This window comes from Typopeltis vanoorti, chromosome 9 (genome assembly GCF_054136105.1).
Source record: "Typopeltis vanoorti isolate ZY-2024b chromosome 9, IOZ_Tvanoo_1.0, whole genome shotgun sequence".
In the NCBI taxonomy this organism is placed as follows: Eukaryota; Metazoa; Arthropoda; class Arachnida; order Uropygi; family Thelyphonidae; genus Typopeltis; species Typopeltis vanoorti.
The window spans coordinates 85,718,172-85,737,534 of NC_143557.1; the positions used below are offsets into that span (position 1 = coordinate 85,718,172).

Sequence of the window (19,363 nt, forward strand, 5' to 3'; positions counted from 1 at the left end):
TGTGTGTGTGTGTGTGTGTGTGTGTGTGTGTGTGTGTGTGTGTGTGTGTGTGTGTGTGTGTGTGTGTGTGTGTGTGTGTGTGTGTGTGTGTGCGTGCGTGCGTGCGCGCGCTGCTTCTTATTATCACCAGATTTACTTTTCCTTTGTAATGTAGTTGTATCTATACTACTTAAATTCTGTGAAATCTAATTTTTAAGAACTTTTTCAGTTAAGGTTAAACGCTACGTGCTTTATTTCAAATGTTTTTGCGAAATTTACGAGCAACCGTGATGTAACTAGGGTTGGCAAGAAGAAATGATAACAGTAATTCCAAAACAGGTTTTGTCTCATATTTTGACTTTTGACTGACCTTTTAAAAGCCAGTACTATTGTACTACTTATAAGGAAGAAGGAAACGCCATTTACGAAACAGCCTTTCAAAAAATGTCTCTACTTCCGTGTAATGAATGTAGACTTCCACTTGCGTTAATATTTTCCCTTAAACATTTCAAGTTCAAATTAATTTATACATATTCCGACTATTCCTTGAACACTTTCAAACGTGTAATATCATGGTGAGGGAATATAATTTTGTATCAAACTGGTTTCGGTAAAATTATGTGCTGAATTATGAAAGTAATGCCTTTTATTTTCATTTATAGTTTATTTTATTGTTATTATTTTTTGAATTATTATTGAATTATTTTGGTTAAAATTTTGAAGTTAAATTTTTCTACCTTGCATACACGTGACAAATGAATAAGGAAGTGCTGAAGGTTCATCATCAAATATGAAATTAATTCTTAATAATAAAATTTTAACCAGTTTATTTGCAATTTATTATGATGTGCTTGACTGGAAACCAAAGGTAATCGAAATATTGACAGTTCAACTAATATGTTATGCAGCGACAAAAACGATTAATCAATAGACAGCAATGAGATCCGTTTTGCACCAAAGAGTATCTCGCGGTATAGACCGGCATTCACCGGATAAATGCCATAAAATTTCCTGATTCAAATACCACTCAATATGATTAGTGTTTCCCTGTTGTATAATTTGTTGCAAAGCTATTTTAATTTAACCTCCGTTAAATTTAGTTTTGTATCAGTTGGAATCTATGCATTATATCAGAGAGTAGGCAGTGCTCCTTTAGTCCTGATAACTTTTTGAAGACTAGTTGGAAGCCAGTGTCCATCATTTTAGTTCTGAAGATCCAAAATTAAAATACTAAATTTTGAATGGTATTATCGCAACTCGTACATAATATTAGGAGGAGGAGGGAAAGTTTAGTATGAGTTCAAGTCATTCTTGAGTGCTATTTTGATCAAATCGCTAAGATCAATAAACTGGGCTTCACTCCACTGGAGTACACAGCCTCTGCAGAGAAAAATAATACGGAAGTCGAGGATTAGAAATAGACGAAGACTCTCAAATTCAATAGCTGTCTTTTTTATTTTTATTTATTTTTATTTTTTAGTTTGTTCTCATTAAACGCCTAAGAGCTTTGGTCACTGCTGAGATTTTCTTGAATTATGGCAACAGACATTGAACATTGAGGTATTCTACTTGAGAATATTCCGAATACACCGAAAGAGATGTTAATGAAAATATAGAAATTATGGCCACAGTAGAGAACAGTCACTAATACAATATATTAACGACTATAGAAGAAAATTAATGAAACGTATAGAAAGAATGGACATAACATGAATTCCAAAGTAAATTTTATAGTGTAAACGTAAAGAGAAAAGATCAGTGAGAATATAATTAGCAACGATTTTTTTTAATATCAAATTCACTCATTAAAGGCTGCAAAAGCGTATCAAACCTCTCAGTGCCATATGTGGGCGAGAAGTTAAGGAGGAGTAAACATGATGAATGTACAAAGTTCTTTGAATATTTTAGCATTAGTAGAGAAATTTGAGGAGAGAAAGAGGAAACTGTTGCTAAACTTTGAGGGAAGGAGGAAAATTATAAGATGGTAGTTTGGTGAGCATTACTTTGAATGAACTGATCAAATGTCATGGAAATCTTAAGAGTGAATTTCTTCAAAGCTTTCCATGGATGATTTCCAATGGCTAGTGGTATTAGGTAGACGATCTGCTCTGAATTGAAAGTGGCCGAGTCCATATTGCTGATCACTAATTAGCTGGTAGGCATCTGGGTGATGAATAAGGTGGTGGTTGACCTTCTCCATAATTATCGTGTAGCTCTGCTCACCTGACGTGCGTGCAGCTACACGGTAGTTTGATAGCTGACCTTTATCACCTATTTCTTTCTTTCTTTTTGAATGGGCTAAATATTGGTTTGTTTCTATGTCATAAGGTTAATAAGGAAATAATGTTAACAAGGAAAGAAGAGGAATGGTTGAAAAGATGATACTTACTATTAGTTGGAGTACAAATTCATTTACTAGTGAATTCTTTTCACGTTAAATACTAATATTACAAATGTCTCTAAACAAGTTAACTTCTTTAATATCATATATTCTTCAGTGTACCGACATTCACAGTGCAATCGTTATGAAAATATTCTTCCACTACTGCCACTACGTTGAGAAGTTTTCTCTCTCTCTCTCTCTCTCTCTCTCTCTCTCTCTCTCTCTCTCTCTCTCGTGAGTGTATGTGTTGTGGAATACGACGTTTATTATGTTGAACACGAGATGCTATTTCAGAGTTGAACAATCAATCTGCGAAACATTTGGCCATAATATTTTATCGATTTAATGAGCAAGTTAAGCTTTACTAAGTAAATCGATAATCTGGATTTTAAATGCAAATCATTTTATGAAACAGCTGTTGCTGTTACTTTATTCGTGTAAAATGGACATACATAATAAAGAATAAATTGCAAAGACAATTTAAATAAAAACGAATTTTCTTTTCATGATTAAAAGAAAAAAAAACAGTCGATGAAAAAGCTTCACCAGAAGAAACTGATATAAATGGCATTTTGGAAAACAGAACATTAGAATTTTTTATGTTTTATAATCAAAGATCCCGTAGCTCAGTCGGTATTGACGATGTTCTTCTAGTGAAATCTCATCAAGGAAAAAAAAAAAAAAAAAAAAAAAACGTTCAGGCTCTTTCAAATGAGGGTGAATTGCCCATCTATATACTCAAGTATTGCTTGCTAATTTGATTTTATTATTCTTGATTCTTTTAGGTGGATTTTTCACCTACTTGATTTGTTCGTTCGTCGCAGTTTATGTGTAAATGCCGATTTGATAGATTTGAATGAAATTTGGTTATTGGGTTAGTCTTTACTGAAATTTACTAAGTAATATCAATTTTGATTTTAAGAACATTATATGAGGGTGAAAATAAATATTGCAAAACAATGACTCCATTTGGCTGAACAGAATTTAATGAAATTTGCTAGTTTGGGATCAATACTATAATCGTAATTTGTAACGCCATTTCAGTTTTGATTAAATTGGATTTTTCTTAGTCTCAAAATTAGTCTAAACAATTGAAAGTAATAGCAAATTTTATGTTGCAAGTACGATTCATTGGCCAAACATAGTTCTGCGTACAGTTTCTGTTTGAATTTCTTATATAGAGATTTATATAACTAAAAACACAATATTGAGAATATGAACCATTCGTGCAGGTACAATAAAGAAAAAGCATTACAGTTGCGTGTCAGTGACATGCTATATTTATATATGAGACTATACATTACTTTAGATTATGTTGCTTAGAGTTGCAGTTGTGTAACTCTAAGCAACATGCGTTGTGTAAATAAGGCATGATGTGCCAGTGATTCGTATCTGTTTATGTTTTAAGGCCTAGTTTAATTCTCAATATTCATTTATTATTATGCTTTATTATTTTTAATTTCTTTTTCTCTTTTATTTTTAGTTTTTAAGGATTTTTCTCGAATTAATCCTAGGCTTGTGTCTGTACTTTTTGCGTGCAATGTTAGATTTTAACGATTCCCATATTGATTAGCTCTTGGCAAATTTTCTTTCAGATTTGGACAAAAGCAGTTTAATGGTTGAACATATGATCAATGTTGTTCTGGGTCAAGGTCAATATATATTAAATATTGATGTCTAATGTGCGCTTTTACGTATGTATTTCCTGAAATACATTTTAAAATTACGGTTATCACAAAGTTTACCGATAATCGATATTCGCCTTTCACTGCATGTTACCAAATGATTTTCATTTCTACCCTTGTGTATATTAGAAACGATTATATAATAATCGTTTCCAATATACACAAATATTTCAGCTCGACTTTCAACTTTCTTTGTATTATATATACATATATATAATGATTAAATATACACACTATATAATAGTGTATATATTCAAATTTTTATTGCATCATTTTTTCATCATATCTGAAAAATGGTGTCTCACAGACAACTTCTGTAGATGGGCTGCAAAGATTTTGAAAAATTTTATATTTTAAACTTTCTTTGTATATAATATTCCTATTCGGATACTCATTCCTAACACTGCTATATTTAGGCTACACTTAAACCATTATTTTTACATTAAGTACAGAAAAGAAACAGCACATTGTTTATTCCCAAGGGAATAACAACTAAAGAAGCAAATTTATACATTTATGCAAGTAAAGAAATGGTTAAAGGTACATTTAAGTTCAACTTTAATAATCAATGAGACATCATTCATTATCACAGTTGAACAACAGCTGTTTTTTTCACTTATATACTATGAATATGTAATAAATAAATCCATCAACGCTTATATTCCGAAGGGAATCGATAGAAGTCTTTCAGCTCGAACGAACTTTTGGAAATCGGTGGGCAGCCTGTTTCCACCTGTTTTAATCATTGATGGTAGTTGAGTTCAGAGTTACTGTTGTTTATACACTCGCTCAAGTCTTAAAACCTAATTGTGTAAAATAGTTTGCTTTTCTGAGTTACAAGCTTAAAAACCGGAGTATCCGGAGGGAGGAAGAGAGAGAGAGAGAGAGAGAGAGAGAGAGAATGTTCTTGACCCAACAACTAACTCGGGACCTGGTTGTTAATTATTATTATTATTACGTTACACCTCCAAGGAGTCCAAAGACTCATCGAGGGGAGAGCACCCACTCCACAACTCCTCGTTTCCATCACTCAATCCACCAAACACAGCGAACCACATCATCTACACCAACGCCATCTACTGCCAACCACCACTAGTATTTTCAAAGACAATCACAAACATCCACGCCCACGGCAGGATTCGAACCCGGGGCCTTTTGGCTCGTGAGCGGATACGCTAACCACTCGGCCAACCAGGCCAGGTTAACGGCATAGAAAAAAAATCCCCTGGTTAGAATTGAACTTATAATGGTTTTTCTTCTGATAGTGTCTCGTTAGGGAAGTCAACTCGTTACCACAAGGCTTCACTACAGAGATATTTTGCTGTAAAACATTCCGATTGAAATCCAAATTCACATCAGAACAAATTTTGGTTGAAACTTTGCGCACAGAATTTTATTCAATTCCAATGGCCACAGTGGAATTATGACTATCATATTGAAGCATTTGTCAATCAAAATGGTCGAGCGGGGTTGCAACTGAGATTGAACTGAGATTCTTAATATGTACTTAATAGCAATACTGAACTATTTTACTATTTTTCATAGTCTAAAGAAATCTTAGTCATCCTACTGCTCACAACGTTCAATTCGTTAAATTTGTGATACTTATGATTTTTTAAGATAATTTGTAATCTATTTATACATCGACATTACTTTGAAACATTCTGTAATAAATTTTGCCTACTAACCTGGAATATTTTCAGGGTTATCCATCAGGTGAAGCATTCATCCAAATGAACTCGGAGCAAGCTGCTTATTCTGCTGCACAACAACGCCATCACCATTATATGGTGTTTGGGAAGAAACAACGTTATATTGAAGTGTTTCAGTGTTCTGTGGATGATTTAAATTTATTTTTAACTGGAGGAATTACTCCCGCTAGGTCTTTTTATCAATCAGGTATGTGGATTTAATTTGTTAGTATTTATTTAATAATGCAACGTTTACGAAATTAATCCAGAACTTGTATAAAGAGTTCTACTCTCTGGCAAATTACCAAAGAGTCTCCTCGAATTAGTTTTGTTTTCGGGGGGGGGGGGTGAATTTAAGATATGGTGCTGCTTTGGATAATGAAACAGTGTCTCCGTAGCTCAGTCGGTATCAACGATAACCCTTAGTTGGAAAGACCTGGGTTCAAATCCCTTACACAAAGAATCTTTATTAAGACATTTGAAGGTAAGTTAGTGGGTCTCATATGGGAATCGCAGAGTTTTTCTTCCCGGAAATTAGAGTTTTTCATCCGTAAAACAGGCAATCGGGCCATTAGAACACACGCCGTTTATAGACATAGCAGACTAGAGCAAATAAGATTAACGGCCCTAACGTAAGCAAGTTTTTAAGATGCCAAGTTACTTCGCCGTGACACAATGACAATAATTTTAAAGAGATTGTTTATTCGTAATTTATTGACAATTTGAAACACTGCTAACAGGACATGGCACCATTCTAAAGATACTGAGAGGTGTCTTGATTATTGATCCCTTCAGTGGAGTTCATAGATCTTACAACGAAATTGGCGTAAGAAAACGAAACACCCAGCACTTCGTTTATTAGAGTTAGATTTCATATGATCATGTAATAATCTCCAGCCAGAAAAACTAAGTATAAAATACTATATCCATTACAATATACACACTTAAGGTGTTACAAAACGGAAGTGAACATGCCCACTTCCATTTTGGTTCAAATTTAGGTCGCCATTCTTCAGGTGAACTAGCGCCGTGCACGAACACACCACTTTCACTGAGCTGCACAGATTCACTACTGCATATTTACATTTAAAAATTTAGCCCTTTTTTTTTTTTGTTATTGTTGTTGTTGACTTAAACGAATCATATTTTCATTACATAGGCTCTGCTTGCACAGAGTGATCAGTTCATATTTTCAGTGTCATCTGAAAGATATAAGTAGTAAATGATTTTTATTTAATTTTTTATGATAATTCCCTCATGAAAGATTGTAAACATAGAGTACATGTATTATTTGGCTGAGTTAGCTAATCCAGAATCTTGTTCTATAAATCACTGACATGATGTTTATCCAAGCCTTATCCATTTAGGGCAGAATGTTGGTTCACATTTGGCAGCGAAATCCATCTGTTAGCTACTACAGACATTCGCAAACATCCATGGCAAAGCGGGGTTAGAACCACAACGTATAGGTTTGAAAACAGGGATGACTAGCTTTTAATTGTTTGCTTGTTTTTGATGAATGAAAGAGACGCATGTAAACCTATTGTGCAATTGAGAACCGTTAATTGGATTATAGTCCGATAATTCGGGATCTTTGTTCCACAGACCCAATGTTGCGCTATTTCAAGCATTTTCAGGTTCTGCAGTAAGCAGAGTGACAATCTTACATCTCGCATCTAAAAACATTCACAAAACATCCATGCCTACAGTGGGATTCGAACCCGCACCCTACTGGTTGAAGAATGGATTCGCTCAGCTATCCCTGCCGGTGCTCTGCACTATAGTCGATGTGGTTCGTTAGCATCAGAGATCAAAAGAGTTTCCTTTCAGTGTTAGAATTGCGTGCTTCTAGCATACGGTACATATAAAAGATATTTTAGTTAAAAATATCTCATCTCATCTTCCTTTTACCCTCTTTTACCTTGCGGTGTCGAGGGTTTATTAATCATCGGACCTCAAACCGTTCACAGGATAAGGTGGTCAGCCCTACGCCCCTGTGTATCCAATGTCCGTAGTGTTGAGATTTCAAGGCTGGTTTGCCTGCTTTGCAAGATGAAAAACCTCAGGATAAACCGGGGAAAAACCCTGCTGTCCACGCCCAAGACCGGCTAACTTGGTTATGGCTGAGGAAGATGCTTCAGCTCTTCACGTCACCGACGGGAATCGAACCTAGGACACTCCTTCCCCAGGCATATGGTTGCGAAGCGCATAGCCACTAGGCTAACCGCGCGGACTACTTAAAAATAATTGTTGTTTATTAGGCTATTTGCGATGTTTATCATCACCAGCAACAAGAGAGAGAGAGAATTGGATATAAATGCAGAACAAAATCGAATGTTAATTCAGAACTTAGGCTTGTTTTTCTTCACTAAAAAAGTCAATGTTTGAATCTGCCTACATAAAAAATAATTTCTGTAACACCTCTTATTCCCCTAACAAGAGAATAGGTGATACTCTTTTAGGCCTTCCCGCCCCCCCCCCTTTTTTTTTCGTTTGAAATTGATAGGCAACCATCTTCATTTCCCACGCCATTACAAATCATATTCGCACTCCAACTAGAATTTATTGTATGTACTTGTACTAAATAGAAATATTTAAGGTACATGATGCAGAGATAAATGACTTACGGTAAAAAACAGACGGTGCAGTCAATAACGTGAATAGTTGGAAATTTTGTTAAGCGGGAGATTTATTTCTTTGCCTGATGTGAGGCCTCTGCTTATTGGAGATCTGAAGTGTCTTAAAAAGTTCAGTATTTGGTCTCTAGAACAGTGATTACCGATTAACTAATCTTGCCCACAGTACTAAGCACGATAGGTTTACAACTTTCGTGAGTAGAATTCACATAAAAAAAAAAAAAAATTAAGATTAAATATTTATAAACTAGTTAAAACATTGCTATATGCATGAAGTAAGATACCTGTATACATAAAAAGGCACACAAAATTCATTTTGGATTTATGAAAGAAAAGGAAGTGCACACGTTAATTATGCCTTATATAAGAGACATGTGTGGGATGAAGCAAAATATTACATGATCATCTTCTAGACCTTGAAAACCTTCATTAGAAAAACTTAACGATGTCTTCAACTTTTAAAAATAAGTTAAGGACAACTTATTTTTAAAAATTTAAAAAGACAATTTTTATGTTGTTACAATGGGATTACGCTTTGATATGAGGTTGGCGTATGCTTGGGAGGGGAAGGAAACGTTTTGGCCACGATATTCGTTTTTCTATGTTTATAACATATTTCTAGTTACATCAGCTGGTGATTTGATGGAATGTGCACTTAGGGGAGGGCTAAGGGGACACATCGGTAATTAGGCTGATGTTTTAGTAAAGTACGCCCCAGTGGCGTCGCGTGCCCATTACAGTTGGGTGTGCTGTCGTGTGGGTTATGCAACCCGCGTTACAAATTTCACGTCAATTTGACCGTATGCATGGGCATCCGCAGAAAATTTTCCAGGCGGGGAATTTTCTTTATAATTTATTAAGGTAATTAATAAATTTTTATAATTATTGATGTAATTAAATAATTACATCGATAAACGTCTTTTAATATTTTTTGATGTAATTATTTGTCGATGTAAATTATAAATACATTATTTTCATTTTACATCGATTTTAATGCTCTTTAATTCTTGAAAAAAAAGTATTTGTAATACAGTTTTTAGCACAATTTCATATATAAAAAATTTGACCGCATATTTTATTAAAAATCAACTAATTAATTAATTTTCCAAAATCCTAAATTAAATTATTTCAGTTTAAAAGCAAAAAAAAAATCATAAAACTAACAAGTAAAATAATATTAAATTACATACAATTACCTTTTAAAATGTATTTTTCTGTTTAAATTTGTTTCACTATAAATTTACAATTCACACTTCACTCAGTGACTCGCTAGACACAGAGGGCAAACGAACACTGGTCAACACTGGTCGCTGTTCACAGCAGTACTGAACATTTGTCACAAATCAGAAAAAGATGAACCAAAAACAGAAACACGTGCTTTTTTGCTGCAATAAAACGTGTTCTATGGCTATCCCGCCTTGGGCAGAAACAGGCCAACCCATAATAAAATTTTAAGACAGAAAAAGCGTTCCATGGTCGAGGGTGTAAGGTAACATATCTCAATCACTTTTACGATTATAATTTGTGGAATTTTTTACTCGATCCAGGGGGGGAGTTCCCCGTCCCCCCTTTCTCCGGACGCATACCATATGATTGCATTTTTATCAATGTATGAAAGTTTTGAGAGGGCATAACACATCAGCGCTCATCATAATCGGTCCAATGCAATTAATTGCAGGATAACTTTGAATACTTCTGCATAGAGTGGGGGAACAATCGATTTGTTTCAGGATTTACTAGAAAACAACAATGAAGGAGAATGCTATATTTGGTTGGTATATTTGAAATACTCAAAGATGTGAACCATCATTTATAAGACATGTGAGAATAGGAAATGAAAGGAAAGAATAAGTGTGAGTAGAAATACTTTCATTAATGCTAAATGTTAATTATTAATAATTGTGATAGGTGTGTCCTATAAGTTGCTGGGCAGAGCGAATAGCACGCGCCTATAATAGACATATTCATGTCTAGACTTTATAGACATGAATATGTCTATAAAGACATATTCATGTCTTTATAGACATATTCATATATAATTAAAAAAGAAACTTACGAGGAGACAAAGAGTATGGCAGGAATAAATATGGTTTGATGAAGCAAAAACAATTATTTTTTAAAATTTGTTTAAACCGGAGAAATACACGTGATATGTGTATTTTTTCCAATAATTTTCTTTTGTTTAGTGAGACTCAGTGTACATAACATCCGATCATTATCAGAATTATCCACACTTTCAGGAATCCTACATTCATTAGTTTTTTTTTTTTTTAGTATCAGCGGTTCGTCTGTCTTATCAATCTCACACATGCTGGTATTTTTTTGTAGATCACCAACGTCTTATAATACACTGAATATTCATTTTTATTCAGGAATGGATATTTTTTTACTGTCTGTTTCCGAAGACTAGAATAAAAATGGCTCTATACCGCTAAAAAACTTTGAAACCTCAACAGATGCTATACTGCATAGCAAGAGAAACATTTAGGTTTTTTTTTCCTCCTAACATCACTTTCAAATTTTCAGTTCCAGAAAATATGTGTAACAGCTATTTGTAATACAGAGGAGAGATTGAATCGACCGTGAGATGCGGTGATTAATACCCTTGGAGGGTAATGGATGGCAATGCTGTAACCAATGAAGTTCTAACTGAGGCTCGGCTATTGCTGTTACCCTCCTGCCATGATCAGAGCTTTAATAGCTCAATAACACCTTATCCCTACACTGTCCTCTACAGATAACGGGGAAGATGAAAAGCATTCTTGCTTCGCCCCTTTAAGCCAATCCTTATAAGGATAAGGACAGAAAGCGCTCAACTCGTGACAAGTAACAACGTTCAATTGGATTAGTTGACACAATAACCAATCACAGCCCAGCCGGTAGGGGCTGGGTGAGCTCACCCAGCTTCACCTTCTCAGCAGTTTAAAAATAATAGAACGCTAAGAATTTGACTTGCTGCGCCCTCTTTACATTTTTTGAAGGGCTCAAAGGTGTATGCATTTTGATAGCACACCCGGGCATTAACGAGAATGTGACGCAATGTTTACGCATCGAAAAGTGCCCTCTTCATGAAGCACTCTTCATTACCCTCGTGAAGAGAGCAATGAAGCATTAGTATATTGTGTTTAATTTTAGGAATCACGCAAAGTCTGCAAATAATTAGGGGAATCTTTAACAGATATAAATGCAGAAATATAATATCGGTGATACTGATATTTCGTGGATGAGCACTTGTGCGGTGCTCATCCACACCTAGGACACCTGGAATATTTGCCCCTGGTACACCCACAGATGAGAGAACCTTAGCTGGCACAGTGTCAAGAAGAGTCAATTCGTGTTGAAAGGAGAGAAAGGGATAAGGCAATGTACGAATTCGTCACCAACATGCGTCACCAACACGTGCTTTATTACGTAAAATTTTCCAACTGTTGTACTAACAAAATAGTTAATATTTAAAAACTAGAATTTTCATAAAAGAAAAGCTAATTTTCTGACGTCTAATAATAAACAAATGCATCCCACAAGACGGATTGATTACCCTATTATCGGAATGGATTTCCCTTCTTCTGCCATGCGCAGAAGTGTCGGGGTTCTCGAATCTGTGGTCGAACTATAGGTGCGTCATAACAAGGGTAGGTCGCGAATCGATTATGTGATTTGGAAAGAAGAGGGTGGTATGATGTACCCGTGATTGTGCATGACATCAAGGCAAACGTATCTTCAACGCACTACACTTATTAATAATTGACATGATCAGCGAGTGGAAACATTCCTTAGCGTCTTGGGCTTGTCATCATAGAGTAGGAGAAGATAATTTCGGATATAGTAATCAATAACCATATCTATACACTTATAAAAGCTAGATGGTCGATTGGTGCTCAGTATGTTTTCACATGTTAGCATTGTTTGGCGTGTGTAAAATATTAATAAATAGAAAAATGACAAAAATTAGAAATGAAGAAAAACAGAATGAACGGGAATAGTCCTAGAATGAGTAAGCACAGATAAACTCTTTTTTTTTTGGGGGGGGGGGGGAAGAACTTTGTGTTTTATATATAGATTCATTGTCGTACCATTATCATTATTATTGTTATTATTTTAATCTCTAGCGCTGAGTTAACTTGTGTGATCGTAGTTTCTCTCCGGGTACTTGGCTATTCCCCCCCCCCCCCCTTGGTAAACATAAATTATGTTTGAACACATTTCTGTTAGTTAAGATTGCTTCAGTGCCCAGTAGGAATTGCATAATTCATGGAGTTTATTCATTGGAAGGGTGAAACTGTACAAAAGGAAAATAAGCGTCACAGTAATGAGGAATAACAGTTACAAGAGAGAGAGAGAGAGAGAGAGAGATTAAAATCAATTGTGAGCGGATGTGTATGTGTGTGTGTGTGTTTTGAATAACAAGACATGTTGCAAAGCGGTAATGACGATGAGCAATGATAGAAGAGAGAAATAAAAGGGATTTGAATGTTATTTTAATCTGAATTAATAACCCGGTCGAACTGCATTTTTTGTTATGAAAACATTTTACAGCATGTATCATAAGATTCTGTAATTTTGAACAATGTAATTATTTCCCCTTTTTATGATTATAAATTAGACATTATAGCTCCTTAGCTCATTAACTTTAAGGACACTACAGAAAGTGAACTGATCTTCCATAAAATGAAGCTTAGTTAAATGTTAGTTCAGTGTTTAGACCTGCATTCGCTTTGATAAATGAAGCCCAGAGACTCGTCATACACTGACTGAATTCAATGTATGAGATTTCTGATATTAACTCATCCTAATATGTCACTTTGTTTCGTTTTTTTTTTTTTTTTTTTTCTTTCTGTGCAGGCAATCCCACAGTGTTACCTCCAACCTACGGAACGTATCCCTGCCTTCAGTCACCCCACGTGATAACGTCTCGTCTGCCAACCTACTTCGCTCCTGTATTTTACTGGCCGTATCCAAGTCCACCCGTGTCTCCAAGCAGTTACTTCTCGCCTACTCTATCGGTCATTGTCGTAATGAGGGGTTTACCTTTCAACGCTACTGTTTTAGATATTCTCAATTTTTTCAGCGGGTTTCCTGAGGTCAGTCGATAACATTGAAAGTGTTTATAAAACTTTTTTTTTTTTTATAAACATAAGGAAAAATAAATACAATCAAAAAACGGTTAGAAATAAGTTTTGCAAAACTATAACAAGTTAATCTTCTGGTTTTATTTTGTTGTTCGATTTACTTTTATATTTGTATCGGAATGAATATGCCTATCAGCATATCCATTTTGATTCAAAATGTCTGCCTTTTTATGACAATCCAACCCACGAAAGTTTGAAAAACTATAGCTCATCAGTAATATAGGATTAAGAGGTTAATGATTTTCATCAACCGGTGTGAGACAACCGCTCCACTTACTGGACACCTAGATTGAGAAAGAGTTCCAAGTTTGGTGTCTAAAGAAGGATTTCTGGACCAGGTAAAAAAAATGCATAAAAATACAATAAATAAATAAATAAATAAATTATAAATATAGAAAATAAAATTAGCACCCCTCACAGTACTAATGTATTCATAGGTGCTACCTTTCGTGCGTGGGAGTCACATTAAAAAAACAGGGGAGGTTCATTAACGGATAGACAAACCGGAAATCTTCTTCAGAGATAAATTCCGGATTATGCAATTCCAACGTGATCTTTTTATGCCATTTCAGGCCACTAATTAGCAAGGAGGATGTCACCCTGGAGAAGAAATCCATCCATAATCTGAAGATGTCCATAACATTCATACCACAATGAGACTTGGAACCTTTTGTTGGTTGCAAAGCGGACATTTTCTTTTTCAGCCATCTAGATATGCGATTTACTTAGCGATGATGATGGAAATTAGAATTTTTAATTGAAAAAGCTCGTCCGAAGATTCCTTTCGTCACGACACGAATCGAACCCACGTCTTTTTCAAAATAAATAAATAAATAAAATAAAATAAAATAAAATAAAAAATCGAAGAGGCGGATCTCCTATTGTTCTAGTAACTGCTCTGAGGAGGCGCTTAATTTTGTTTTTAATATTTTGTTGTTGTTTTTTTAATTATTTTAACTTAAATTCATTTAGTATTTAATTAAACTAGAAAAGAACTTTTGCTGTGCTGAAAAAGTGGAAGTGAATTCTTATGAAGATTTCGGTTGACTTATGATCTCGAATCACTCAACCGAAAATAATCGGTTGAGTTATTAGAGATAAAAATAAATAAATCATTTAACGCCTTTTGTTTTCCTGTAGGGAGTAGGCGAGACCAGTTTAACCCTATCCAGCTTTTGAAGACTTAGTGGGCAGTTCGGTCTCCACCGATAGCCAATCAGAGATAGCTGGCAAAAGACTAATTCTAAGCGGCATCCCATGAAGAGATAAATAGTGTGGGTTCTGTCGGCTTGATTCAGTTTCCGGGAGAAAACCCCGCTTGCCCGTGACATCGACTAACTCGAGAACCGGTGGAAGGAAGGTTTAGAAAAAATTCTTCTACTTGGCGACTAGAATTGAACTTCGGTCTTTCTTCAGTCGGCTTAATACCATTGGTGCAATCGCAACTTCTACTGAGTTATATAAGCTCCAGTTATTAGAGAAGAAGTATTGATTATAAGCTACACAATATATTGTGTGAAGAAGAAAAGGAATAACGAACAAATTGCGATTTGTTTTGTAAGAAGATTTACATAGTGGTATTCCTCAAAGATAGAACTTGGACAGTAGAATAATAATTTATAGTGGGATGAAGTCAGAATCTTATTATACGTTAAGTAAAAGGATATCATTGGGATCAACAGCAGCAAAACTATAATACGCGTTCAGTGTATACTATTTTAAGCATCATACGCTGAATTGTTTTAGCCATCTTTCTATCATCACGTGACCAACTATAATTGCAATAATCATTTTTATTGCGTCTCATAGAAATAAATGTTTAATTTAGCATCATTTTGCTTTATTTCTTAAAGTATAAATAATAATAATAATAATAATAATAATAATAATAATAATAATAATAATAATAATAATAATAATAATAATAATAAATGAATGCACTCACGTTTTGAAGAAGGATCCTGAAAAGGCCCCATCTTTACAAATGCAAGTGAGCAGTTTGGATGAGAATGGTAAAAATTCATGTGTGTAATATCGAAGCAAAGTCAAATGAATGTTTGTATTAGGAAAGTGATTTTCTGGTACCGTTTCTGATAATAAACAAACTCTAGAGGTTTAATGAGTTTCCTCTGTATTGCATCACAATACCTGAAAAACACGATCCTGTTAGCGATCAGTATGGCAGAATTCAACTACGCACAATTTCATTAGGATTACGTAAAGGAAAGGGAAATGTTTCAATGTAAATAAAGGACTGGGGCGGTGGGGTGGGGATTTTAATGAGAAACGAATGCTATATTTACCGCATTCTGCTATAGTGCGAAGGTATCTTTTTGTAGTAGAGAAGGTTTTTTTTTTTTATTAGTAATTTATTGATTGCTAAAATATTAGGAAATATTTACATACAATAGACATCTTGAGTGACATTGCAACTTCTAAGTTTACAGTATTCAGCTCTAAGTGCTGCATTTTCTACATTAATTTCAACTAAAATTTTTAATAGTATTTTTTTTGCCTCTATTTGCAGCATATGTTCTTCTAACGTTAACAATAAGTTTATTCAGAATTTTTTGTATAATATATTTTTTTTTGTTTATATAATTTTTTGATTATAAGAATAACTTATTACATTATTTTTTCATGTTACATAAGAGTATTATATTAATGATATTATCACATAATAATCAGTATCTTCTTTATTGTTGTATACTTTACTAACTATTTTATTACATAATCTGCTTCTTTGGTTATAAGGATTACGTGTGCTTGAGTGAGGCGAGTTAATCCCACCTACTTCGAAGCTTGGGTTAGCTTTTGTGAAGAGAGTGGGATTTAGGCTTCGCTATTTATGTTGTTGCTACTGTTTATGTATGGGATCCTGAATCCAATGTTGGCATTGGATGCTGGTGATTTGTGATGTGTATATTAGTGTTAATGGTTTCTTAACTTTGTTGGTATATTTTCCATAGTTCGTGTTTTAATGTTCTGTAGTTATCTATGTGTTTTAAATTTCTTGGTAGGTTGTTGAGTTGCGAGGGTATCTGATGTGATCTCACAAAAGAACTGTATGAATTGTTGAAGGGTGTGGGGATGTAGAGAGTTGTTGTAGGTCGTGTTATACGATATGTGTCTCTGTTGTTTCGATAGGTGATGTTGAAGTAATTCCTTGTTAATGTCATGTAGTCTTTCAGGTTTTTAATGCTCAGAATTCTGTGTATCGCCATGTGCTTGTCGGATACCTTGCACGCCATGTTGTTGCGTGTAAGGTGTCCAGATCACTGTTGACACGATTTTCCAAGTAAGAGAAGCAACAATAATTAGGTATGAGTCTGTGACTATATGACTATCTCATTAAGCCTATTTGCAATGTTGCGTTTTAGCTAACTGTTGCTCTTGGATTAAGTTTTAACCAAACATAACTAATTGCAAGTCAGCATTAGTACAACATACGAAAGCCTGCTGAAACTTAGTAGACTGTTGTAAAATAAGGTATAGTCCGTGCTGAATGCAGTGTCTTTGGGATAATGTCCAAGAGATGTAGAATGCTTTTCCCATCAATTAGTTTGCCTTGCATTCTCTTTATCATGAATTACTGACATTTCAAAATTTAAGGTTTTATCCAAACATTTCCTATTCATCCGTGATTAATAATGCATTGTGTGGTTGAGGTTTTTATATTTTATATATAAGAATATAAGATTTTCGATATACAAGATTTGATATATTAAAATTTCGTTTACAAATGATTTGGCTATTTTATAAGCAATGACTCGTGTCCAGACTTGCATTTATTCGACAGAATTTTTTATGGTAATCCTAAACTCGACAGGTTGTTAAAATTGTGCCCACTTTACTCTGGATGGGTAGAAGGCTGGAAAGAATGAAAAAACCTTTTAATAGCACATATGAATTTCTTTAAATTACATTTTACGAAATACGTATGAAGCAAGGCTGTAGGATATTAAGGAAGAAGGAAATTTTTTGATTTTACAGATGAATTGTTAGAAGAAGGCTTTTCAAGTGAGGTAGGATTGAGTTTTTCTTGCATTGACGTTAACGAGGTTTTCGGATTTCCACTGAAATATGTTCAGTATTTGAGAAATTGTTTTCTAGCGTTTTCCTTTGGACGGTTTGTCTTTTTCTGCAGATTCTTGATTTATTAGGTTAAAGGTTTAGAAGTTTGATTTTTTTCCGCCGTTCATTGGCTGTTCTAGTAGACTCAAGTCTCGCGAAATAATAACTTGTGCTACAATGCAATTTACTTAATAATAGTTGGGAACAGACCGTGATTCTGCTTGATTCTATAAAAAAAAAAAAAAAAATTAAAACAATAAAAAAAAAGTTGAGACTGAGATTTCATAGTTATGAAATAATTTTTATTTTGTTGACGATAATTTTCTTTATTTCAGCTAACCCCGGAGTGCATTCAGATCCAGCGAAATAGTGACGGTCGTCCCAGTGGAGAAGCTTTGGTAACTTTCCCAACCCGTATTGAAGCCGAACATGCGGTACAGGAAATGAATCGTCAGAACATAGGAAATCGGTATATCGAATTGTTTCTTCTCTAAATCTACCTCATCGCAACAAATCGTGTGACACACCGGTTCAAGTACGTGTCGTGGCTCCATCTGTTGGCCTAATAAGTAAACTATCTATGATATGTTGTTGCAAACTTTAGTGACAGTGAGGAGACGAACAATAGAAATGTGTTTGAATTTTGATGCAAGAGAAGATTTTGTCGGAGCAGACAAAAATACCAACTCTTCCAAGAAGAGATTTTAATAATGAGGTGGAAAACAGAGAAAGAAAGAGATAAACTATACTAAAAAATGCTTTTTTTTTTGATGACTTCAAAATTCAAAAGATCCAATAAAGCTACATTGTTTTAAATATATTGTTTAGTGGTTTTCTCTAAATACATTGAAAGAATTGATTTTTTAAGCATATGATTTTAAAACAGAGTTCATTACACCTTATTACACCTTTAACGTATTAAAGTATTACGCCTTTAACGACTGTTTTCTACACATTTCTCTCTTCCATCTTATAAATGAAGATATTATTATTATTATTATTATTATTATTATTATTATTATTATTATTATTATTATTATTATGACGGGCATCTCCATGGAGTCAGTAGACTCATCGCGGGAGACCCAAACTTGCAAAACAATATCTGTCATATCTCTTCTTGAATTCATTTACAGACGAAGAGCTCACAACTAAGTCAGGCAATGAATTCCACTCATTCACCACCCTCCAGGCAAAAAACCTTGTTCTGACACCTTTGTTAACCACGCTCTTCTTTAATTTCCAGAGATGACCTCTTGTTCTTCCATCACTATCACACAGCTGAAACATTTCCCCTGCATCAATCCCATAAAAACCTTTCAGTAATTTGAATGTTTCTATCATATCCCCTCTTCTTCGCTTATCAACCAATCTCTGCAATCCACAAGCTCTCAATCTATCAATGTAGGGAGCATTTTTTATATCACTCACCAACTTGGTCACTCTTCTCTGAACCCTCTCCACAGCCTCCTCATCTCCAAGGAATCCAGGTGACCAGACCTGAGCACAGTAATCCAAATGTGGAAGTATCAATGCTTTATAAAGGGGAATAATAACCTCTTTATCTCTGGATGTCAGTGTGTTCCTCAACAACCAAGTAATCCTATGTGCAATCTTGGACACCTTAGCAATGTGTCCTCTGAACTTCATCTCCCTATCTACCAATATCCCTAAGTCCCTAGCCTCATCAATCTCTTGGAGTACCTTTCCATCGATGTAGTACACAGCTGGTAATCTTTTAATCCCAAAATGCATGACTTTACACTTTTCCACATTGAACTGGCAT

At 34.6% G+C, this 19,363-nt stretch overlaps 1 protein-coding gene across 1 annotated transcript in view; it reads left to right on the plus strand.

Moving 5' to 3' along the window:
• The window catches only part of LOC150103219 (epithelial splicing regulatory protein 2-like), a 71,616-nt gene extending 53,221 nt beyond the window's left edge, over window positions 1-18,395 (plus strand). The window contains exons 5-7 of the mRNA XM_090397869.1: window positions 5,751-5,946; window positions 13,217-13,455; window positions 17,913-18,395. Of these exons, the coding sequence (XP_090253995.1) occupies window positions 5,751-5,946; window positions 13,217-13,455; window positions 17,913-18,071 (594 nt within the window). The 3' untranslated portion in view covers window positions 18,072-18,395. The remainder of the gene's footprint in view (window positions 1-5,750; window positions 5,947-13,216; window positions 13,456-17,912) is intronic.
• Window positions 18,396-19,363: the final 968 nt, after the last annotated feature.